General features: G+C 41.9%; 2 protein-coding genes across 3 annotated transcripts; one reads left to right on the top strand and one right to left on the bottom strand.

The window, feature by feature from the left end:
• Nucleotides 1–241: 241 nt before the first annotated feature.
• On the bottom strand, nucleotides 242–10,340 carry RpS27 (ribosomal protein S27). Its single transcript, XM_037423066.2, has 4 exons — nucleotides 10,223–10,340; nucleotides 9,708–9,816; nucleotides 8,898–9,008; nucleotides 242–378 (listed from the first exon to the last, which is right to left on the bottom strand). Exons 1-4 carry the CDS (start codon nucleotides 10,226–10,228, stop codon nucleotides 350–352), a joined length of 255 nt encoding a protein of 84 aa, XP_037278963.1. The 5' UTR covers nucleotides 10,229–10,340; the 3' UTR covers nucleotides 242–349.
• A 324-nt stretch (nucleotides 10,341–10,664) lies between these two features.
• Rab8 (RAS oncogene family member Rab8) lies at nucleotides 10,665–19,515 on the top strand. Of its 2 annotated transcripts, none has more exons than XM_037423068.2 (7): nucleotides 10,665–10,826; nucleotides 11,314–11,374; nucleotides 11,458–11,518; nucleotides 11,587–11,664; nucleotides 11,777–11,866; nucleotides 13,594–13,707; nucleotides 19,284–19,515. In XM_037423068.2, the coding sequence occupies exons 1-7, from the start codon at nucleotides 10,703–10,705 to the stop codon at nucleotides 19,374–19,376; spliced, it is 621 nt and encodes a 206-aa protein (XP_037278965.1). In that variant the 5' UTR covers nucleotides 10,665–10,702; the 3' UTR covers nucleotides 19,377–19,515. The 2 variants fall into 2 exon arrangements, with proteins under 2 accessions (XP_037278965.1, XP_037278964.1); XM_037423067.2 differs by having other exon boundaries at nucleotides 10,668–10,826; nucleotides 13,594–13,710.
• The last annotated feature ends 5,243 nt before the right edge of the window (nucleotides 19,516–24,758 follow it).

A 24,758-nucleotide genomic window follows, 5' to 3' on the forward strand; every position in this document is an offset into this window, starting at 1 on the left:
AGCTAGAACCGAAGTGCCGAGTGCACCGGAAGTAACAGCATCACCTTGACGATCTGGTGACATCCGGCTCCGCGAGGCCTCATGGAACGAACTTCTCACTAAAGTATTCCGGCATTTTACCCATAGTCGAAGAAGAAACGTCCGATTTGATCACAATCTAAATCATGTTCAACTCGGCTTCGCACTAAAGATGAAGTTAACATTTCATGAAGCACTACGGCTATTGACATTAACAACAATGTTTCGGCGTAAACAAAAGAGCGGTTTATTGGAAACATGATGTAAGCACAGCAGCTTGGATGTGGTACTGGACCATTTTATTTCCCTTTTTACAGCTGAGTGGTAGGTCTTAGTGCTGCTTTTTCCTGAATGAACATCCTGAAAAGAACAAGAACACAATTATAAGTCACACTGCACTATTTATCTCACGAATTATGCACACACCTTCTCACTGACCGCAAAAAAGTAAAACTAATAAACTGTAGCCCCATTCCTTACATACAGGTACTTCCACGAGCAAACAAAATATGTGGTATTATATACCATTTTATATTTTCCAGCAGCTATTTCTTTCTAAGACCTTATTTCCTATCACTCTCGGACAGCTTATAAATGAGAGACTGCTTTGTAATTATAACCCTTTTCCTGATGCCGAATAACTTCTAAAGCTCCTCTATGCTGCACTCATTCTCGAACAAGATGCTAGCAGATTGCACAATGACAGCATGGGACCGATTGCAAATGGCTCCAGCAACAAGAAAACACGCTCCCGTAGCTGCCACCAACAAATTAGGGGCTTCATTTCCACGCTGCACAAAGAGAGGTAGCATATTTTCTTATGTTTCATTTTCCCCCTTCGCGCCGATAGGTATAACAATGTGCAGAGCATGGGCCGACGGTGGTGACAGGCTGGCATGGACACGTCTGATCACATCTTTGATCCAAACATAGAAGTGCCACTGCATGCAGGAAGCAGCCCAGTTTCCAAAACTTTAAAAACACGGGAGGCTTGTGTTCCGAATCCCTATAAGATCTTTGTGAATATTACATGGTACTCCAGCCACCATTGTATTACTGAACTCCACTGTCCAAGTCGAGCTAGCTTTCACACTGTGTCATGAACCGGTGTGGCACGAGCACTTTTGACTGCGATCCGAACCCGTATGAATAGAGAGTTCGGCTTGGAGGTTAGCCAAAGCACAATTAAAAATGGCCATTTGCAGTGCCACCTCCCCATATGTCTGGATAAACCTTAGATCAGATGTGCTTGTGCAATAGCCATCACACGGCAAATCTGACGTCATTTACCTGCCTGCTGTCCCATGACGAAAACAAATATTTCAAAATGATGACATGACTTCACGAGGAATAAAACCTGTTAAAGCTTGCACGAACATGCATGTATGCTTGAAAATAATTTTTTATTACTAAAAAGGTCCTTCTACAATATAAACGCAGCCAAAAACGACTGACACCCTAGGAGCACAAATGACACGGCGGCAGTTAATTCGTGTAGTGACCAAACACTTGCACCATACCTGATCCCGAAAACATGTGCAATCGCACGAACATCCACAATAAAGGCAACAATGACAACAGAGCACAAATGAAACATGGTCGGCTTTCAGCCAGTGAAGTTAAGAACAGCTTAAACTTTCATGCATGCTATTACGTCTTCAACCAGTAAGTTGACCAAGTCAAGAATAAGATATTTAAGAATTACAAAAGTCGCATAAACCTAAGAGCCATTCCCCTAAAAGATACCTGGTGTTGAGACTAACTACACATTCGGTCCAAAATCGAATGCAAATGTGTTTCATGAACTCATCAGACTGGAAATGTTTTCATCCAATGGCATTAATTTGTGCAACAGAAAACAAATGACATTAGATTCGCCGTGTGACAAAGGCATAAGCATGCCCGGTCTATGCTCTGCAGTGTTATCCCTATGTAGTGTTAGAAAAAAAAGTAAAAGGAGCAAAAAGCAAAAAAAAAACAACAACACAAAAAGTGGCTCTCCCCGCCCACACAGTGCATTTCTGGAAAGGGAGACCCAGCAAATGAGCGGTCACACCGCATAATAGAAATGGCAATAGGCAGCTATGGGACAGTTGCAGCTTCTATCTGAATGAAAATGTGCACAGTGGAATAGGGTAAATACAACAATTACTTTCAGAATATCTGCAAGGACACAGTATTCTTGTTGAATTCATCTCTCAATGATTGCCCAAGTTAATGTGCAAGTATTCACATAGGCACGCAAACACACACTTTGTGCAACCTCTATTATAGTTTGTCATGGGCTGCATGTGACACTGCCCCAAATGTGGATGCACAGCAATAAACCGCAACATATATCTTGGGCGGAGAACTTCCACGATTTGAAGCCAGTGGCAAACGCTTCATAAAGCCGTTAACAGATTACAGGTCAATGAGTTTGCGAATGCAGACACTTATGTTGCGACTACGGAGGAATTCAGAAAGAATGACCTTGTAGTATCACCATCATCAATTTACTAGAATTTCACACAGCTCGTGCAAAGGCTTGAGGCGCAAGCCAGAAAAGAACAATCCCGGCAGTCCAATGTCAACACCTGCGCCGCTTCGGCAGTTCATAATAAAGTAACGAGATCAGCCACCGCCCCACCCCGCTGTTTGCATCTCTCACTACAACCATATTACAAACGCAAGCCTGAAAACATCAAAGAGGCAGTACAAAAAGGACCCTTACACCCCATCCACTAATGTGATGGGCAAACTAGCCCAAATCCAGTGTTTGTGCACAGTGGAAGAGCTGGATTAGGGATGGAAGCACTGGCTGATCAGACACCTTGGATAATTTACAAGAATGCACTCTCTTGCAAGCAGTGAAGATGCCAAAGCAGAAGACAAGAAACTAGCTTTGTGGCGCATTATACTGTGAAAGCAAGTCAGTTTTTTAAATAAAATGACCTCAATATAGCATACCCTTCACTTTTGTGATTGCCTAGGAGGTCAGTATCGAAATGGATCCTGCTAGGAACTGAGAGGTATTTCTCCACAAGTAAAACAAGGTTCACAAATGTGTATGCAGTAAATGCAGAAAAACAATGTCAGCAAAACATTTGGTTAGAGAATTTTCTGAAATGGACCCTCACGTTATATTTCAATGACAAAATTGATCTACTTTCAGAAAACCAAACCACATGTTACTATGCCTGAATAGCAGACATATATACATGCAATTTTAGAATTGGTAGAGGCAGGCCTAAGATAGTCGCAAAATTTGTTTCAAATAAATTACACTAAACCTTCGTTTAACAATACCTGAATAGACCAGGCAAATATGTTCCATTTAACAGGATGAACAAGGCAGAGTTGCCATGTTTTGGGCAGAGTCGATTGTAGAATTCTCTAGTCACTTGCTGCATTTTTGGGGCTTATTTGTATATTTCAAGCAAATAGTTATTTTAATGATCATCACGTTCACCAATGCATGTTTGTCGTTCCCTAATGGTGTGTTCGTCGCCGACATTGAGTAGTTGAGTACAGGTGTGTGCAGGGTTCTCAATCAAGAAAGATGGTTCCTAGGAGTGCCTTCCCGTTTTCCTACTAATACCCGTGCCACACAGGCATAGAAAATGACATTGGGTAGCGGAGGCATTCAGTTCCCGATTGACATTTATTTTGGCGGCGCTGCTACACGTCCAAAGTGAATGACGATTGACTTGATTTCGATCACAGCCCCTTCCTCGTGAGCATTGGGTGAGTAGCAATACAAAAATAAACAAGCATTTACAAGCTTCATACACATCAGATAATAAATAAATGTATAAGTAAGCATATTACGCTGCCGTTAGATTTCGTTCCTTACTTTGACAACATTTTAACTTGAGCCAAAGTTAGTGACATCCGCAGCGTAAAAAGATAATGGTGCCTGTCGAATTTATTTTACAGCGTCTACCAGCTAAAGATAAGTTTTTAAGCACTTAATTAAGTGATTAGTGTAAGTAAAATACGCAAAGAGTTTCCTTCCAGTCGAACCAAATGTCGATTTATACAATTACTTTATGAGCTGTGCCATCGAGAGTACGCATTTCTCAGTCGAACGAGTTCTGGTGTTGGCATTAGGTGACAAATGGCATTTGGGAAATGAGATTTCGTTCATCCGTGTTCATGGCATTCAATCTGAAAGCATTAGGAGGTAAATGCCGTTTCCTCTACACGCGCGGCACAGGTATAGGTCTATGTATGGGGCAGATTTTGTGCCTCCCATAACCTTCCTCCTCCATGAGCCCGCCTATGGTTGAGTGTTGAAGTCAAGCACACTTAAGGGAATCAACAAGTGATGTTAAGGGGAGATGCGGGTCGAACAGCGATTTTTTTTAAACAAGTCGATTTTGTGTTTTCTTGTGTTTTATATTCCTCCAAGCCTTCTCCTTAATATATTAAAAATCCAAGTGTAGAATCAACAAGAAGTTATCAAAAATACAACTAAAGCACTTGCGGTGGCTCGTGAAAGTGCGAAATCACCAGATTTTTGCGCACACGGCACTTCGCTCTACGGCTTTGCGAGCATGTAGGCCTAACCCTCTTCTCTCAAAGCCCACTTCGGTATAGCGGCAACCCCACTAAATATACAGAAAAAAAAAAAAAGTTTTCCCACTTCATTCTAGCGTGGCGAGTGGGCCTTCGAAGTCACGTGGTATGATCGGAGCCGTGCCATTGGTTGCGAGCATTCTGCCGCGCAGTCAGATGCGAGCGGTTTCTTCGTTCTCCTGATTTTGCGGAGCAATCAACGAACACAACCGCCCAAGTCAGGCAAAGTCAGAAACACTACTTTCGTTCACGGAAGTTCAATACGCGGCACCAGTACGAGGGAAGGCGCTCCAAACGCAAGCAGTGAGCGCCGGAGAGAGGTTTGTCTGCTGCTAGGTCTAGCCGTGGCAGCAGCGACACAGCTAATTCGATTGTTCGAGCTTTATTCCTAGCGTCAATGACTTCGTCGGTGCTTCAGAGTGAAAGATAAAGATTTTAGACGACAAAAGGAACGCGGAAGCACATTTGTGAGACCGATGCGATACAGGACCTCGTCAGCGGCACAGTATGCCCTAACTGCAGGCAGTGCGAGCTGTCCATTCGAGGAATGGCATGCAGACGATAAGGACTGGTATCATTTTCGGAACTTAGCACCGAAATCACGCATGTGCTGCAACTGTTTTGTCCACGTACACATCAAGCCGCGTGTATCCGTCATGCAGTGGAAACGAGACGTATGCCAGCGGCAATGCACCGGACATCTTCGCTGTGAGCGTGAAGTTGGTGGTCGCACCGCGTGCGATCGGCCTCCGACACGAGCAGCTTGTGCGGTTTTGTGCAATCATTGGTGTTCAAAAACCAGTGCGTTGCAAGAACTGCCATAGGAAAAAAAAAAAAAGTGCACACCACTGCCGAAAACTTCGCACGAACCTGAAAGCAATGGCCCATCACTGCAGTACCGAAAAAAAAAAAAAGAAAAAAGCCCGTCGGGAGGAGACAGTTGGCAGAGACTGTAAGAGTGCTGGATTATTCTGAAACTGTCAAATTTTTCAAGATAGCTTTGGTGACATTCTCTGTGAATTTCATGCAGATTGGTTGAAGAGTATAGTATTAAACATGTTTTTGAACTTTCAAACTTCTCTTTCTCAGTTCTTCATTTTTCGCAGTTTAGAGCTTGTGCACTATAATTTGTATGCTTTACGCAGTCGGATTGCAATGGAACTTGGCATGCTTAAAGTTTAACATGCCCCGAATTCAAATAAACAACTTTCAGAGGTCTCCAAAGCATATTCAGCTAGATAATTTCAAAAGCTTGTTCCTTGAGTGTGGTAAAACTCAAACTCGGCATTAGAATATTTTTATAGGCCAGCACACAAATGTTACACATTGTTTCTTTGCTTTATTGAATTCTGCAATTCATTAGGAGCAATATTTGCTATTTTTTAGGGCTTTCTTATGCTTACTATTGTTGCCTAAGCTTGCACAAAAATGCATTGTTTTTACAAATGCATGGTCTGCAAAAAATGAACTAAATGAGCCATAAAAAAAAAGCAGATTTGAAAAGAGGAGCTCGAACTCTATAACTGGTGAAAGTTTCATTGAGCTGTCACAAATATCCAAAGAAAAAGTTTTTCGAGGAGCATCTGCCATAAACCTCACAGTGGCAAATGTGCCTTCAACCGAATGGAGGCAAGTTAGCCAGAACATGGCAAATATGCTTCCATAGGCACACTTGGAGAGAATATTAAAAAGTAGCTATGGGCGTTCGTTGATAATTGGACACATTTTCAATGTACAAAACTTAAGGTGGTTTTTAAAACTGCCCTTCTTATTTCATGTTTCCTTTAATGATAATTAAAAATATCTTCAAGAACGGGACATCATGCTCCCGTAGCTTTTGGGCTCATTTTGTGACTAGAATTCACTTATTTGTTCAGGAAGATCCGGCAACATCGAAACAAGGGTACACATACAATTAGCAATTTTGATGAAAGCACCTTTTCCATTTAAGCAACAGTTCCGTTTGAAAGATTGAGAGTCTACAGTATTTTCAATGTTAAAGTTGGCGTACCTTAAAGCCTTGCAACGCTTTCAACTCCATACATTCGCAACATTATAGTAACAACACATACGGAAAGACATCCATTTCAAGAAGTGAGCACATGAGAATTCTGGCCTCCGACAATAATGATAGACTCCAGTCCATGCCAAGGTAATGTTACTTAGTGCTGCTGGTAACAGCCACTACACATAACTACTAAACATCAACAGGAGTGTGTTCAGTGCCACGCCCTGTTGTTATGTGATACGTAGTTATGACTATAGTCAATACAGACTTGTTTCTCTAACAATGGTTAGTCTAGATGTACACCACTATAACCCTCATATTTGCATCACCCAAGAAAAAGCTGTGCACGGCCAGTTGCAATAAGGGAATGAGATGACCTGCAGCTCATTATACATTGACAGTGTTTGTGAGGTTAATGCATCCGTATAATGATCTGTACTAAAGTGCTTATTTGGGCCGGTTGGTACATGGTCAACGAAGTGAAAAAACAGCGCGTAACACAGGACACAGGACCGTCTCTTCTCCGTCTCGTCCGTCTCTTCTCTGTCCTGTGTCCTGTGTTACGCGCTGTTTTTTCACTTCGTTGACCGTATAATGAATTAGGCAAAAATCTAATTTACAAATGAATGCCGAAGTTCCACAGAATTGAAATTTGACAATTCCTGTTAAGACTAGTTAAAATACCTCATTTTTTTGCACTGTTAGTGCCAAAAGAATGAGTATTAGAGCAATACAAAAAAACTAACTATATAAAGAAAAAAAGGAAATCAATCATCTAAAGCAGAGATCTGTAAACCCTGTCTCGATGCTGTGCCAGCGAAATCCTCACAGTGGCCGAACATCCCGCATGTACTTAAAGAGTGTACAGGGGTGGAAGCAGGCCTCAGTCATTTGGAGCAGCTCTGAAAGCAGGAATGCTGTTTTGGAGCAGCGAAGTGGGACTTTCGGGGCAGCCTCAAAGCACAAAAAGGTATTTTTTGGCAATGCAAGTTAGCCTTGGAGCAGATTTCTAGGGTAAAGTATCATTGTTGATTGAACTGTTTATTTCTTAACACAAAAAGATTCTGCTAGTCTCTAAAAAGTATTCAAGATTAGCCTACCAAACTTGGCGAAAATTGGTGTATGTGTATGTACATGTGCCCCCATGATTTATTACATCACAGCTTACAGAAGAATAACTTAGAGTAAGGGTTAAGTGATGTTTAGGGTAGCTGAACTCTACTAAGCCTCAGGCGAATGAAAACCATTCACCACCTCCGCCGACATGAGCAACTGGAGACTAGAGAATCTAGTAAGAGTTACTTTCGTTTCTAAATTCAGTGAGACTACAATGATAAATTCATAAAGCTGACGTCATTCAATTGCCGTAGCAAACATGAAGTTGAAAGGAAAACAGAGCTAAGCATTGCACTCAATGGCTAAAATTGCCTACACTTCTGAGAAACTTTTTAATGTTTATAAAGTGACGAAACACACCTGCTGACATGTACAAATGGAATTAAGAGAGCTTAAATGTTAATTTCTAATGCGACAGGACATATATGGACACTGGGCGCAATGGATTTCTACCGTTGCCATCAGGCTCCATATAAAAGTCCAAAATGATACCATCGCCCACGCATCAAATGCTTTAAGCACAAGTATAAGCACACAATCGCTAGGGAAAACGAGTGTGAAACATGTTTGACACGAGCTGGAAATCTTCCATTACATGATGGGTGCATGCGATTGAATCTCCCCACGCACAAGCCTGCAGTCGATGATGGCCCAATGGAAATGCCACAGCAGTCTTTCGTGGGACGAGGTGTCGGGTAAAGGAGGGGAGAGGTGGGCTGCGTGGCTACAGCAGAAACTGCGAATTTCGAACATAACAGCGCAGTTGCCGATCAGGGGTCTGATCGCACAGAGTCCAAAAGGGATGTTTACTGCAACTGCGGCTAGGCGCGCCACAGAACTTCAGTCGCGTCATGCATATACTAGCTTCCCCCAAGAGACACGACGCCGTGCGTGTAGAGGTCGGTCTAATGAAGTTCCTCTCAACATCTTTACACCTACCACGTCCTGAAGCATTTCCTTCACTATGAAGCCACCCTGTGTGGATAAGTGAAATTTCCTGCATCGAATGTCACCAGATAAAAACTAAGTTTTCGGCACACGGCACATCAACAATTGAAGAATTGGTGCACACACTGCGTAACTACTGTTAGGCATAAATTTTTCCTTGTGAATAAAAACAAATGCGGTACAGATCTTTCATTGAAAGTCATGATTAATGCACCACCAGCCTGTGAAAGGGTCGTGTGATGATTACCTTCAGTTAGCCTAGCCCGGCCTCCTGTTGGCTGGCAAAGAACTGTGGAGCATCCAACACACAGAACTACTGTCTGGGCATGACTGAACACTGTAGTGATCTTGTAGCATCCTGCAAGAACAAAGAAAAGTCAAATTTTGAGAGTTAGTGCATCCCTGAAACAGCATAATGGAAAACAAGCCACTTTTTGAAGCGGGTCACGGACTTCACGAGCGCCAGACAACACGATGACGGAAGCTATAATCACGTGTCCCTCAGTCGTCAAACTAACTTAACATCACATTTAACATGCAGCCACACGTACAACACAAACGAAGCCTCCAGCAGACATATCCCTACATTTCACTCATACAAGCGTGCTAGATAATACGCGAATCCGAATCCGTTAATCCCATCAATTTTTCATCGATTGTACAGTTCTGATCAAATCTGTCAAAACACGCCCGGTGCCTAAAAACTTACTTAGCCATCATGGGACTTCCGGTTGTTACACACTCACTGTCCTTGGGATGCAGGTTTTGCAATTTTTTAATTATATACCATATGTAGCCAAGCTAGTCACTACTGGCACATGAACACATGCTTTGATGGTGGCACGTCGGGCATTTTAGTCGATCACCGGGTTACCGCCGTTACTCCCGCTTTCTTTGAGCACGTTTCAGCGCTTTGAAAAGTCCTCAGCTCAATCGAGCAACTACGGGCAGCACAGAAAGCATGCGGCCATTTCGTGCCCGGTAACTTGCACCGACATGTCAAAACTTCCGACCAAGTCGCAATAGTTTGACAAAACTGACGCGAGATGGCACATACCAGGGCATTTAACGTCCATGAAGAATGACTTGGGATGCTGGACCAACCGCTTTAGCTTGCACTTCCTGCGCTCCTCTTCAGGCGAGGGATTCAGCAAGTCCTTAGCGAGCTGCAAGGAAAACAAAAGTAAACATATGAGCTCACTTTAACGGCACCATCTGCGCCACTGCATATTCCGTAGCTCCTGTCGACAGGTAAGCGCTTCTTGTCGCTTTCTCAAGCGCAACAGCGTCGACAAAGTGCGGATCTTCAGGGCACGCCGGTACTGCATGCGTCGCATTGCACTGTAATCCGTAGGCAGACATGGCCGGTACACGTTTGGGCAAATCCGCGCCGCACTTAGGCTTAGTAGCCGCAACGTGACCACAATGCGAGTGAAATAGCGACAGTTCGCCGCAAAACACTTGTGCAACAGGGAGCTTAAGCGGCATTCGTTTTACTGAATGAGTGCGATGCCGGCTTCGGTAACCACAAACTACCACGAGAACAGATTATTAGTTTGACACGACACTCACAGGCATGATTGCCGACTCGAGTACACACGGCGAAAAGGATGAGAAACGGGGCGAATTATTTACGCGAAGGGGCTTGATTGGAGCGCGATGCGGCTTGCAGTGTTCAATTTGGTTTTTGGTTTCGGTAATTGTATTACAAAACTTCTAATGCTTTAGGATTTAAAACAACACTTGATATTTGTTAGCAAAAACTTGCTTCAAACAAATATTTGCTACTTAAAATTATTAAAAACAAATGATATAATTACAATTTTGGCTTACCAACATTTCTACCTTCTAACACTCAACTTTATCGCAAAGCTAGCTTAAAAAACGCTAATATACTGCATAACATTTTGTGTGATAAATATTTACAGTAATGTTGCAAAATAAATGCAGTGTTGACTCTGGAATGCCGGGTTGCGCTTTAGGTGTAGAAGACATTGAGATTTTTCGGAAGTGACGACACGCATGTCTTCTTTTCCGGTTTAGTTGCTTGACATGGCGAAATCGTACGATTTTTTGTTTAAGTTGCTTCTCATAGGGGATTCTGGAGTCGGTAAAACGTCCATTTTGTTCAGGTTTTCCGATAACAAGTTCGACGGAAGCTTCATATCGACAATAGGTAACCTGTCACCAACTCATTCATCCTAACTCGGATTTCTTAGCGTACCTCGCGAGTGTCTCCTATGTGCTAGCGGCTTTCGTTGCTTCCAGCATAAATATCCATATTGGGGTATTAAATTGTTGTTAAAGATCTATACCGAAGTTATATAATCGCTTCCCGATCCATTGTTTAGCGGCGATGATTGCTCCCTTCCGTGCTTTCGCAGGTGAACACAGTGGTTTTCGTGTCGGCCCTCAGTAATACCGTTATCAAATGCTTGTGACTCGAAATGTGGACTTTCTCTGTCATGATATCGGCGCATATCAGGTATTGGTAAGATCGCCTTCACGACGCTAAAACAAATGAAACGCTAAGTGCACTGTAAGCAGTGGCGTTTATATAGTCGGGACGAGCGATGTGGCGTCGACGTGAAATTCGTGACACTGAAAAAACCAGTTCTGTTCATTGCGGCCGGTTAACGTGTGCGTCTGTGTTACGATCGCAGGTATTGATTTTAAGATACGGATTATCGAAATCGACGGGAAGAAAATCAAGCTGCAAATATGGTAAGTTCGTCGGCTCGTTTACACGCCGTCGCTCGTCTCTGTAGTGTCTGTCAATGCGTTTGTGTTTTTTGCGGTTTTTTTAGGGATACGGCTGGTCAGGAGCGCTTCCGCACGATAACGACCGCCTACTACAGGGGGGCAATGGTGAGCCTCGACATAACATTGTTGCGTGCTTGTGAGTTAAATGTTTTTGCTTTTCTTGCCATATGCAGGGCATCATGCTCGTGTACGATGTCACAAAGGAAGCGACGTTCGAAAACATAAAGACGTGGATCAGGAATACAGATGAGGCACGTTATATGTGACGCTCGTATCTCTTCTGCTGGGTGTCTTGCTCGTGCAACTCGTGCCATTTAAACTTATGCCACCTTGTTTCAACGTCTTGTTCGATCATTTGTGCAGCATGCAGCTGCGGACGTTGAGAAGATGATCCTCGGAAACAAGTGCGACATGAACGAACTCAGACAAGTTTCGAAAGAGCGCGGAGAGAAGGTACTACTAAATTAAACACTCTTTTATTGTAGCAAGTTAAGCGTATCTTTTTTGTACTGCATTTGGGTTGCTACTAAACACATGAGTTCGGTGTATTGATCACATGTTTGCATGGGGCACAGACACATTGCCATTTTGCATGCAAACAGATTCATTATTCATGCCACACAAAGACTCTTATCACATACAACAGCCAATGTACGATACACTAGGACCACAGCATTTAAGCTTTTGTGAAATTGGAACTCTTGACAGGGTCACGGTCCCACCTTATGAAACTGTGTATTGAGGATGTCACACTTGTTGTAATCAAAACTTGAAGTTTATTTACGATAGTTTGTTTCAGCAGTATACTTCATATCTCGAATATGAATGGTAATATTTTCAGCAAAAAAAAAAGATGGGAGGGCGGTGGAGGAGGGCAAGGTTTTTGCTTCTCAATACTGGCACCACTGCAAGCAGATCTGAAGTCATATTGTAACGGGTGCAAGAGAATAAACGTCAAAAACTAGTTTATTATGGGCGAACTTGTACCCTGAAAATTATGTACGAAAAGATGGAAGAATCCGCTAGAGCGTTCCAAAACAAAAACTGTTCATCTGCCAACGCACCTTATTTTTCTTCGCAGCTCCAACCCACACTGACTCGTGCCTGTGAAAAAGGGGCATGAGTCGTGCGGGCCCAAGCAAGAGTGCGCACAAGACTGTGGACGCTGATTCTTCTTAATGTCTGATATTGTAAACAGTCTCTGTGGCAATATATTGATGCTCAGTCTGCTTCTGACATTCTGCCAGCATAAGTTTTTTAAAAGTTACATCGACTTAATGTACACTGCACATATGGCTACTTCAATTGGTGTCTGGCCATATGTATAATACTTCAGTCTTGTAGTCTCGCTCCATGCTTTGCAACCTGCATGCACCAGATGGTGCTGCTGAGGCAGGGGCTCCATCTTAGGACTTTCACCTTACATGCTCAGTAATAAGCATCTAGTTGCTATGGGGTGGATATCGAGTTTGGCAGTTCCAAGAGTAAAGTTCCACAGTGCTTCAAATGCGGATTACAGAGAAATAGGCAGGACTACCACCCCATTTTTATGATGCATACTTGCACTTTTGCACTCTAATTCCAATTAATGGACAACGAAGTGATGGCAAAATAAGTAGTGTACAGAAACAATGCTGAGTGTGTTTTTACTCCATCATATTGCCATGTGTACTCTTTTTATTTTCATGTGACTTGGCTTCACTCAGAAAAACTGTTAGACATGCAACCATCACTACACGTAGGCTGCTGTGGAATGTTTGGAAACCAGCAGCAAGTTATCTTTTTGTCCACTTTTTTTTATTCAAATTTACATGACATTTACTTCTAATAGCATTTCTTATAATTTCTTTGGCATCATTGTATTTTGGTTCATACAGTAACGTTTCACAACAAGAGAAAATATACGAAGTGCCTTTCTCTTTGTACCCAGAGTTGGTACCATGATCTTGGGTCTGGAGCCAGCTACAGTGAGAGAAAAGTTCTTCTTCAGGGTGGCAGGGGGCTTCTTCTGTAGGGACTACTTATAGCATTTGCTTTGAAATGCTGAATGGTGTTGGGAGCAAGCTCAAATTTAAGGCATTCCCTCACCCCCCATCCTCCCTCACATCCATGCCATGCCAAGCTGTTTGCCTGTAATCTGTCCGTCACAAGTCAACATGGCACTTTGGTTTTGCTTGCAGTTGGCTATAGAACACAACATCAAGTTCATGGAGACCAGTGCTGTGTCATCAATAAATGTGGAGGAGGCTTTCTACACACTTGCGAGAGACATTAAGGAGAAAATGGAACGAAAGGTGGTAAGAATGACCCCTCCTTTTTTTCGTTCTTTTTCTGTGACTAGGAATTCGTTGGGGCCATATCCATAAGCAGAAGCTTCACACAGCACATCAAAGAGACATAAAATACACCTCGCAGTGAGAGACAGACAGAAAAGAAAATGAGGATGTGACTGGACAGGAAGAACATTTCTTTTTGCCTTGTCATTTCCTTACCTGTTCACTGGACAGCAGAGATAGATGTGCACAGGAAAAGTGTTCTTTTCAACATGGTTGTTTTATTACTAACTAATTTTTCAGGCTTTTCAATCAGAACTAGCCCAACCAGCAAGTAGTAGTGCTGCTGGACACAGAACAGCCACTGACTTGCAAAACACAGTTTATGAATGTTACAGCAAACTTGCTTAGTTTCTGGATATTAGTGTTCAAGGCCAATTACTGTTCAATACTGACTCTTTCAAAATTCCTGAACTAGGCAGTCATGTCTTGATGCTTAACAAAATGCACAATTTTCAAGACTACAATAATCACCTCTTTTTTTTTTTTTTTTTCATGCCTTTATGGCTTGCATCGAAGGTACACATAGCTAGCTGCCATGTCTTGTGCTGTCTGAATCGTACACGTTCGCTGTTGTTAAATCCTTTCTGTTCTCTGTCTATACTGCTATACATGTTCGCTTTGTGATTGAGAATCGTCTGTTGCCTCCTTTTCTCTTCTTCCTCATTTCAACTCTAGCTGGGTTCCATGATGGGAGCGCATAAGGTAACCAGTCGTCTCACACAAGTGAGCATCAGGACTAACAGCCTGCTGTGCGAGAGTCGGTCTATCTAGCCACGCAAAGCATGAATACTAGCTGGTAGTGCCAGTGTGGAGCATGTTTACCCAGTCGTTCCCCCATTGCCTCATGGTATCTTTTTCTTTTTTCTGTAGTCATATCAGAGCACTGAAGCATGCTACATAGCTTTTTAAGTACAATAGACGGCATTTAAAGGAGCAAAATGAGAAGTTTTATACAGTGTGAGTGTTTTTATTTTATTTTTAATTTGGGGTGGAATGTGGTGCTTTGAGCAGCTACATGTCACAGGTGATGATCATCTCCTGGTTTCAATTAAAAGACTGCATATTGTTCTTTGAGCATTTCGAGATTACTGGTATCTACAGTCAATACTAGCCCTGTATACATCATTTGGCAGCATGCAGTGAGGAGTCCACAGTGCTCTCCCGAATAAGGTGTCCAATTGTTGGTTGGCGGCGCCTCCAGTGTGTCTCATTGCTACTCCTCTATTGCCCCTCTGTCACCATTGTCAGATCATGACTTTCAAAGATCACAGTAAGTGGTCATTAAAAAAAAAAGTTAGAAAGCAGCAAAGGGCACACCACTGCTATCAATTCTGTCTTAAAGGGGGACACTGCTCTCAAGGAGCCAGATTTTTACTAAACTGAGAGAGTTGCAAAGCAATGCAGCATATCACAATAATCTGGATTCATAACTATGTAAATACAACAAAAATGAATATTCTAAACCCATTTTGCTCATATCTTTCAGCCTTTAGCTGAGGAGTATCGTCTGCAAATAAATTTTGAATGATGTGGCATTCTTTTAAACATAGAAATGAGGACATTTATGCAGAACTGTGGGATTTTCTTAGGCCCCACAGTACCAAATGAAACAGCTGTTCGTTATAATAAATGTAAACTGTTCCTATTCTTCATGCTGAGCTCGAGATGTTCACAAGCAGAATATGGTTTTACCATACAGTTCTTTCTGTCATCATGGAGGGTGAGTCGCAGAAGCAAATTAGAACCAAAGCAGTCAGCCTGGGCATGTTCATTGTTTAATTGAATTATGGTAACTGACAGACTTCATCCTGGCAAACCTATTCAGCGATAGCAAAAACCAGCCAACCAGCACATGTCTGTGCGCAGTCATGGACATTAGTGTCAGTAATAGTTGTATGATGTTAATTCTACGCTTAGACACACTAATAATTTTCTCATTCTAAGAAGTTATGCTTCATGTTGAAAAAAAGAAAGGGCATGCTGTGCAAGTGTTTTGCTGGCATGTTTGTTTAAACCGTAATTGGTCAAGTGTGGCTCAATGAGTTTTGTTGTACATTAGGCCGCTGTTACTTTTATCATTTTAGTGACTGCTTCTTGGCTAAGTCTCGCATGGTACCTGGGTAACGTTGACATAGTAGTGCTGTTGTAAAGCTGTGGGATTAGGTTGAGCAAGGAAGTTGATTTTATTTTTTAGTAATGTAAGCCACAAAGACTCATACAGGAGTGGAAATATAAACAGCGTTAAAAGGCCAACTGCAACGAAACAGCAGAATTGGCTCATAATGTGTAGTATATGTTGGGTAAGTAACGATAATGACAATGAAAAATCTAGCAGTTAATAACATACTTAACTTCTAATTGGTGCTTTAATTGTAAGCTCGCAGACAATGCGGCACTTTAGCAATGGGCACGGGCAAATCGAACATATACAGAAATGACGTAAATCTTATCCCGCCAACGCTCTGAGCAAAATTTTCTGCAACCGCACCCATTCTTCTTTTGCACGACGTCGGTCTGTTATTGACTGATTCAAGGGTTTCGATGCTTTTGTAGTACGATGCCATCAAAATTCACAGCTGTAATTGGTGCTCTTATTGTAAATGCGCAGACGACGCGGCACTTTAACAAAGGGCCTGGGCAAATCGAACATATACAGAAATGACGTAAATCCTATCCCACCAATGTTCATGAGCCAAATTCACTGCAGCCGCACCCGTTCTTCTTTTGAGTGATGCCGGCCTGTGATTCAAAAGAGTTTAGATGCTTTTGTAGTACGATGCCATCGATATGTACAGCCGCAGGCTACTGGAACACGTATGTCACGGCCGGGACCAGCTTTCATGCTTTTGAAAAAAAAAAAATGTAAAGCTCGGAAGGCTGCAAGTGATTGCAGTGAGGTGGAAGAAATGAGAGCTGTAGAAAAGTGTGGGGCCTTGCGTGGTGCTCTTTAAAGGTGATGACATTGTGTGCAAGCCATTTCTCTTCGACTGAATACCATTGAAAATGAAAAAAAAAAACATTCTCAATCCTGAAGCAGTGCCTTCAATATTCATCCTCTGCAAACACAAGAACAGGAAGTTCTGGCTAGTGTTAGGAGAAGTGCCGGCGTCAAAATTTATTTGTATCAGACGGTTTTAGTAGAGCATAAAACACTTGCAATAGTGTGTTTCACACGCTTCAATCTAGTGTAACACCATTACAAAGAGAGCGTAAAGCCGGTAAGACGATGAAGACCCGCGTAGCACTAAACTTTACTGCGGCAGCTCTGCACAAGTAATCAAGGTTGTAAGAGCTGATTAGTCTGCCATTTAGTTGCAGGTAGTCAAAGCAGCAAACTTTGACCAAGATATAGTTGTGCTCGATATACCTAGCGTGGTTTCAACATTTCAAGCATGTAAATATATTGAAACCAGCCAGTTCTCCAAGTCAGTAGGACAAGACAATAGGTGCCTAGCAGTTACTTCGAGAAATGCTGCAATAAGCGCAAGAATAGCTATGAGCATGTATCTTTTTTTCATACATGGTGCATGTTTACATAGCCTTTTTTTTTTCTTCAATATTTAAAAAAAGAAAGCTTTGGGTACGGCCATGAAGCACATGTTTTGGAGCATAAGATGACTTGCCCGCATTGGTCGGTCTGTCAGGCTGGGAACGGCATTGCTTCTGTCAGCTGTGATAGTGTTGGTCTTTTTCTAGTTTTGGTATCAAAAATATTGTTGGTAGGTTTTCTTCTTGGATAACCTCTTGCCTTTCAAAGGGGATATTTGGCAAGTAGCATTACCCCCTCTAGCTAGGCTGCAATGTACATCTGCGTTTTGAGGTGTGCGAAATTTCATTGCAGTTGGCCTTCAATATAAAGAAGATGTATGAAAGTAAGAACAACATTGGGCATTATTGTGGGTGGGGCAATATTGCGTGAATGGCGCTGCAGGAGTGATTGCACTGGCCGAGGAATATATGAGGCTCTGGCCGGGCTTTGCACTTCAGGCGAGCGAGGCTTTGACTGTCAGTTTGGCACGTTGACCGAAGGGAGTAGCGCTTCTCATTGGCGTTCTCATGTGGTGTTAGGACTGGTGTGACACACGATATTGACGGCACGAAAAATGAATAAAGCACAAAAAAGGAGACGCCGACAAATGTGTATGACACCACGTCCAGTATGGTAAGAAGGCAAAGCTATGGCCATGTCTATGCCAAAGATTTAGCTATGACAAACTGCAGCATTCCATTTGATGACAGAGACTTGAGACAGCAAGAATTCGTTCCAGAACGGCTGGGCATGCAAACGCGGACATTGACTTTACGTATCTTGCATTCTTTCTTGCGTCGGTGCCTACTCTTTTAAAACAATTGCATTTAGGACATCACAAAAGCATTTAAAGCAGCATTGTGCTTTGGGTGTGCAATAAATTTAAAAAGCCAAATTGGTTTGTGCGTCGGTCTGCTGACAAGCCTCATTGCCGCCAGTGTGACGTGTGCACATGTTTTGTTGTAAGTGTTGAGTACCTATTGTGATTTCCTTGCATGTACATTTGGCATGTTGCACATTTTCTTCTATGTCATCTGACACTATAGATTTTGAAGAAGACTTATTTTCTGCACGATTGGCATGCCCTACTTGCATGTCACATGGTTTGAGCCACTTCTCATTTATTGTCAGTGCCATTGAGAATTTCAGTATAGATGAGTTTTTGTGTGTTTTTTTATACATGGAAATGGAATGGCACCCATTGGGTACAGGACTTGATTAAGTAGAGATTAAGGTTTATCATTGATTGGCAGCAGTTGGGCAGTGCTGAAAACCTGCAGTCTCAAGGAGAATTGTTATGGCTATGCCTTGCCTTGCCACTGAAACCCGAATGCTCAACCTGAATTACTTTTCATTTGGCCCCATTGCAAATCTCCTTTTCACATTGAAAGCAGGGCAATTCTGTCGAGAGAGGGTTTTACCAAGAAGAATCTTTTCATTTGGTTAATTATTATTCAAGTTAGAAGTTTACCATAACTGTCCTGTTACCATGCTTCCAGTAGGTGAGATTCACTGTTCAAGTGTACACACTCTTATCTAGTCTCGGCTATCATCTGTAAGCATTGTAGCCCCATGTATTCTCCCAACTGCCAGAACTGAAGGCGAATGCATCACGTTCCCATGAAAATGCCTGCCTCTGTCTTTTTTTTTTCTATTGCGATTCATTCTGCTTTTCCAGTCGGAGCGTTGCACTCTTCTTTAGATACAGAATCGAATTCGTGGGTAACGATCGGCGAGGTTAGAAGGAGCGCATGTGACATAGACATGCCAGTCTGCAACTTTCACATCTCCTTTTCACGTTTCTGCATCTGTGTCATGCTAAAGTCGTGCGCAGCTTGGAATATGCAGTAGTCCTTCTAGTCGCACGTGATTGAGCGGGACAACCTCCTCCCTCAGGGGCTATGCTAGGCATCAAACCTCCAGTCATTTGATACTATGATCAAACCTTGCACTTATGTAAGGGGAGGCCGCATGAGCTGACGTACGGTACTGCCCTCTCTTCCAGGCGGCTCGGGCGCAGCCGAAGCCAACAGGCCCGCACCTACACTCTGTCGAGCCCGTGCGAAAGAGAACCCGGTTTACATGCACTCTCCTATGATGTCCGTGGACGCTGGAGCTCGGAAGAGTGCAGTGACTCATTTCAGTGCCTAACAAAGGGTGCCTGCCAGCTGCCAGAATCCAGTCTTCGATTGCCACGACGCGACGCAGCCAACGTTTTTTCGCGGGTGGCTGTCACGCGCCTCACCTGGCTTGCTACTCCTAGGCACTTCATATCCATCTCCCCTCGAGCGTGCGCACCTCACATCGCTGCACGTGCGGCCACAGGCATATACATATACACACAAAACGCCTCTTGTTTTGACCACAAGGTGCCCAGTCTTATTATAAACACCCATGTGAACGGCAATCAAAGAAAAGGTGCACTTTGTCTTCCACGGCTTTCTTCCGTCTGTACAGTAGTGCCTTATTTATGTGGGCGCACCAACACCAGGTAAGCTGAGCCTAGTTACTCTTGCACAAATGGTCATAGTTCTGCTGAACCTCAGTTTTGGCCTGCAACAGTTACGCTCACTCGCGTGGAAAACATAATTGCCGTCACTATGAGCCATGCCGAGTGCATGTACACAGTAACATTGTCCGTGTAACTGAACGTAACCATTGTGAACAGTAACAGAATAATTAAGCGACAGCTTGAAATTCAGTTGAAGTGGACTGTTTGTGACTTTGCAATCAGGCGTTTTACATAACAGGATTTACTTTGTGCAGGCTGAAGCAACCTCGACTTAACTGCAGCTGGTGTGCCCGTGTAACTGAGGTCCAAATAATGTTTTCCTTGGTCTTTTTTTTTTTTATTCCCCTGCATCTTGATTGTACTCCCAGTTCAAGGGCGAGTGCCTCTGTTACGAAAGGGTCAAAAGAAACAAAAAGCGTTTGTCTTGTGACTCTGAACTGATTGTACGTTTTTTATTTTAGATTGATGCAACCTTTACAGGGTGTGTTGGGTGTTTTGAAAGATGTTAACTGAACATGTGTACAGCGTTATAAACGTCCAGGTTGTTTTTTTTGTTTTTTCATTCTGCCAATCCTGTCCCCTTGTGAGTGCATTATTTCATTTCTACTGCTTTTATTTGGATCATTTTTTTTTATTAACGCAGAGCACAGAAAATTGCCTGCCTTTCTTTTCTACATTTTCAATGCCCAAGGACAAGTCAGCTTTATTTATTTTTTGTTTTTTCATTAATGCAGAGCACGGAAATTGCCTGCCTTTCTTTTCTACAATTTTATGCACAAGGACAAGTCAGCTGTATTGTGATTAATGTGACATTGCTGGCAAAACTTTACTGGCCAGCATTTCTCAGTCAAGAGTTAAGGTGAAGCATTCTGCCCTTATAACGTGGTGCTGAGCAAATAAAAACGCTGACAAGAACGTCTAAATGTGTGCGAGACCATCAGTGCTAGTAAACACAAAATCATACCTCGCAGCATACTTTGTCACCAAAAATCTGGCACCAAACTTGCTAATTAAGGGGGCAGGCTCGTCTAAAGACATATTTTTGTTCATTTCTTCAGCGATCCTGATCATACTGCACATGCTTATGCAGTTTTTCTGCTGATTTCAAATATGTAATTTTCCTGTAACTCATCTTGTTCCTGAGATAACTTAAGTTCACCACCTATTGTATAAGTCTTAAAAAGTGAAAAAAAAGTGCTTAATTAAAAGTCATATTTAAGATATGGCAACATGGACTAATGACTAGAGATTGCAAGTGTGCAAGAGTTTTTTTTGCTTTTCAGCCTTTCTTGGTTATTTTACAGCAAAATTAACTTTCCATTTTCATAAGCAGTCGCAATTGTGTTACAGTTTTAATAAGTAATTAATTTAAAAGGCTTGGGCTCTAAATCGTAAAGAAGTGCTTAGTTTGAAACATGGCAACATGGACTAATGACTAGAGATTGAAAGTATGCAAGAGTTTTTTTGTTTTTCAGCTTTTCTCAGTTATTTTACAGCAACGTTAACTTTCTGTTTTCAAAAGCAGTTGCAATTGTGTGACAGTTTCTCTGAGTAATTAATTAAAAAGGCTCGAGCTCTAAACTCTGCTTCCATACTTGCAATCTATACACGTACTGGTTTCTATTGCGAAAAGAATTATTGTTGTACCAGCCCTAGCTGCAGATACTGAGGCCTCAAAATTGAACAGTCATATATTTACTTATTCAGGAAAAGGAAAAAATCTGGTAACACCCAGTTTCTCCGAAAAACATCAATTATGGTGTGTTTCTCTTGCAATGCTCATAAAGGTGCTCATAAATTGGTAGTGAAGCTTCGGGCACAGGTGCTGGCAAATTATAAAGAAGCTTCGAAGTAGGCTCCCCATTTTTTGCGGCTTCAGCATTGTGCTCTAGCACCAAGACTCTGGGCAGTCAGAATGACATTACAAAACAAAACTACCACTTCCTGGTAGATGAAAATTTGCAGGGATATAGAAAAATACTGGGGGAAAGCAAATATGTCAATTTAAAAAAATGAATTTTTTGATCACTTTTTGGTCCCAAAGACCAGTCTGCCCCCTTAACCCGAGTCGAAAGTGGCATGAGCCGAAATGGAAGAACACATTGCGGTAGTTGACCGTAACTTCTTCACGTTTCATTCATGTGACCACGAATTCCTGACTATCTGTCAAATCAGTCATTGTATTCAAAGCACTGTTGATTCAACTTTTTTGTTTGTCATATGCACATCTCTTATTCTCTTGCCTCCTACTGTGCCTGAAAGTTTTACTTGTTTTTTTTCTTCATTTTCAGTTTTTTAACGGTGCTCTGAAGTTGCACCATATACTTTGCAGTTGCTATTGCATATAACTATATACATATACTCACAGCCCCTTTTTTTTTTCTTACTCAGCCTAGTGTGTGCAAACACAGCAGTTTTATACACTCAAGTTTGCAAGCATGCCCTTCTTTCACGCTGCCAAATGCTCCTCTGCCTATTTAAGTGTGTTAACCATCGTCACGTCTAATGCTTAACCAACTAATGCCGTTATGCACAACTCCTTTATCTTCTCAGTGCATCTGGAGCAACTTTTGCTTAAATGGCTTTTTAAATATCAATCATAGGGAGGGAGGGAACGAAGCAACAATCATGGTGTGCACATTTGCAATCCTCATAAAGGTGTTCATAAATTCGTAGCAGAGCTTCTAACGCAGGTGCCGGCAAATTATATAAAGAACCTTCAAAGTCTGTTCCCCATTTTTGGCAGGTTCTGCATGTTAACAGCACCAAGAATCTAGACAGAGTGACATTACAAAAAAATTACCACTTTCTGTTGTGTGAAAATTTGCTGAGAGATAGAAAAATATTTGCAGAAACTAAATATGTCAATTTTAAAAAATGATTTTTTTTGTCACTTTTTGGCCCCCAAAACCAGTCTGCCCCCTTATACAAAAGGGGAAACAATTCGTAGAAAAAAAATCTCTACATGGTGGCTGGCATCTCAGAATCAACCCTTGTTATAACCTTTTATACTACATTACCCTGGTGCCTCATTGGCTGTAACCTACGCACAAATCAAGACAGCCTTGTGTTGTCAGACAAGGCTTTTTGTACTGACTTACCCTTCATGGGTTACTTGTGATGGTAGTCTACATGCTAGACTAGTTTCAGTGTGACACATTCCCTTGCACACAGTGTTTGATGATGACTAAATACAAATGTGCTTCACTGTTCAGACACTCAGTACGGTCTCTCTATACACCACTTTTCATATGCTGAAGTCAACACATTCAGGTTGGCAGTCAGAGTTGTCGCTAGGCAGCATAGGTTGGTGTAAACTCGCTATAATTCAACGTTTATTAAGGATTCTAACCAATTAAAACAAGTAAAAAAAGTTAAGCTTGGCCTATGGTGTTATAAGTAGTTGAATTTGAGACTGGCCAGTCAACGTTATTGCTCAGTTATTCTTTTGACATTCAGGGGATTTGTCAGGGCATCTAACAATAGCAGTAGTCATGGAACCCAATAGCCTTAGAAGCAAGCCCATGTTTGATATTCAAGTCACCGTGGACATCTGTTGAAGAGACCACAAGTTTGTTTTTGGCTCAGTCGTCACAGAAGAGACCAATTCAAAAGTGTTTATGTTTGAATACAATCACATTCTATGCCCATGTACATTATGATTGCAAGTGTGCATACTAGAAGTAGTGCAAAAAAATAAATTGTGTTACTGCTTGGGTACATGCTTAGGCATCCACAAAACTCAGTCTTGATAAGGAAGCTTTGCTGCAGATACTGTTGGTTGCAAGTGCACATTTAAATTCAGTTCCTCATAACTCCACTGACTGTATAAATATAGATATGTGCTTTGCAGAAGTTAGAAGTTCAAGCAAGTCTACCATTTTGTTACAAGAAGTTTCACAATTAATGTTAACCTGGGAAAAAAAACAGCAAATATATAAGCACTTATGTGGGCAAAGAGTTTAGTTTATCGGTATCATCTGTTCCATGTGCTTGTAGCCGATGTTTCGAACTCTGGTGCAAGGTTTCTCAACTCGAGCCAATTCAGTCAAGGTATTTGCATTGCTCATGGTTTGCATGGTGTTCGTTCCTATTTACCGAGCCGATAGCAAGATATGTGCTTTACGGTCTTTACTCTTAAGTTGCCCCTTCGTGAAAGTTAATCAAGCTGACGAAAACAAAAACTTGAGCTATCTTTCCATGGGAACACACCTACTCCTTTGTTCGATGTAATATTGAGAGGCTTGAGATAATTTTTGTATAGCACTGCGACATAGGAAAGGGAATGGTTGATGTTTTGGATTTGACTTTTTTTTTTTAAAGGTATTGTGTATACAATAGGAACTTCACACCAAATGCATTAGCTCGCAATACCTTGATGCTTTGTACAGTATGACAATGCTATCCTTCTTGTCCTATAACATTTACACAATGTGTCTCATGCAGCCTGAAATGTGCTTTTTCAGAAACCCGTACTCTTCCTCTGTCTGTGCTACATTAGAGAAGTGTGTTTCGTAATAATGCCATTTGAAAACACGTGTTCCTCAAGAAAGGTTTGGTCCATCAGTTTGCATGACGAAGAGTGAAATGTGTTCATAGACATCTAAAAATAGAAATACGCATTAAATATAATATGTGCCTGCTACTCTCGGTAGTTGGGTGATGGTGATGCCTGCTAGGATCCACCTGTGTAGGCCTGTCAAAGCCAATGGTATTTCTTCAAATGGATATTGCAAATTCGCTATCCCGGTGCTGCTTTTCACATGGCTATTAGTAGAGAAATTGCAGTAAAATGACAAAGTTAAGACGAGAAATCTTGGATTTTATCACGAGCCCGTAGATAAAAAGTATTGACTGCATTTTGTATATTTGGTTTGTCTTGAAACATTGTGAACTGGTGTGGTGAATGTCAAAAAGGTGTTATAAAATGCTGTATATTACATTTAAAAGCAAGAGTGTTGGTGCTAC

The sequence above is a fragment of the Rhipicephalus microplus genome, chromosome 4 (genome assembly GCF_043290135.1).
Source record: "Rhipicephalus microplus isolate Deutch F79 chromosome 4, USDA_Rmic, whole genome shotgun sequence".
NCBI lineage: Eukaryota > Metazoa > Arthropoda > Arachnida > Ixodida > Ixodidae > Rhipicephalus > Rhipicephalus microplus.

Bases quoted from the DNA above. Each gene is read 5' to 3' on its own strand.
- RpS27 (XM_037423066.2), bottom strand. The intron at 9,009-9,707 runs GTATGTGCCATC...TTGTTCTTGCAG, and splicing joins CATGGACGTTAAATGCCCTG to GATGCTACAAGATCACTACA. The intron at 379-8,897 runs GTAATCATCACA...TGTTCTTTTCAG, and splicing joins CCGGGCTAGGCTAACTGAAG to GATGTTCATTCAGGAAAAAG.
- Rab8 (XM_037423067.2), top strand. From the start codon at position 10,703: ATGGCGAAATCGTACGATTTTTTGTTTAAGTTGCTTCTCATAGGGGAT. The intron at 10,827-11,313 runs GTAACCTGTCAC...TTACGATCGCAG, and splicing joins AAGCTTCATATCGACAATAG to GTATTGATTTTAAGATACGG. The intron at 11,665-11,776 runs GCACGTTATATG...TCATTTGTGCAG, and splicing joins GGATCAGGAATACAGATGAG to CATGCAGCTGCGGACGTTGA.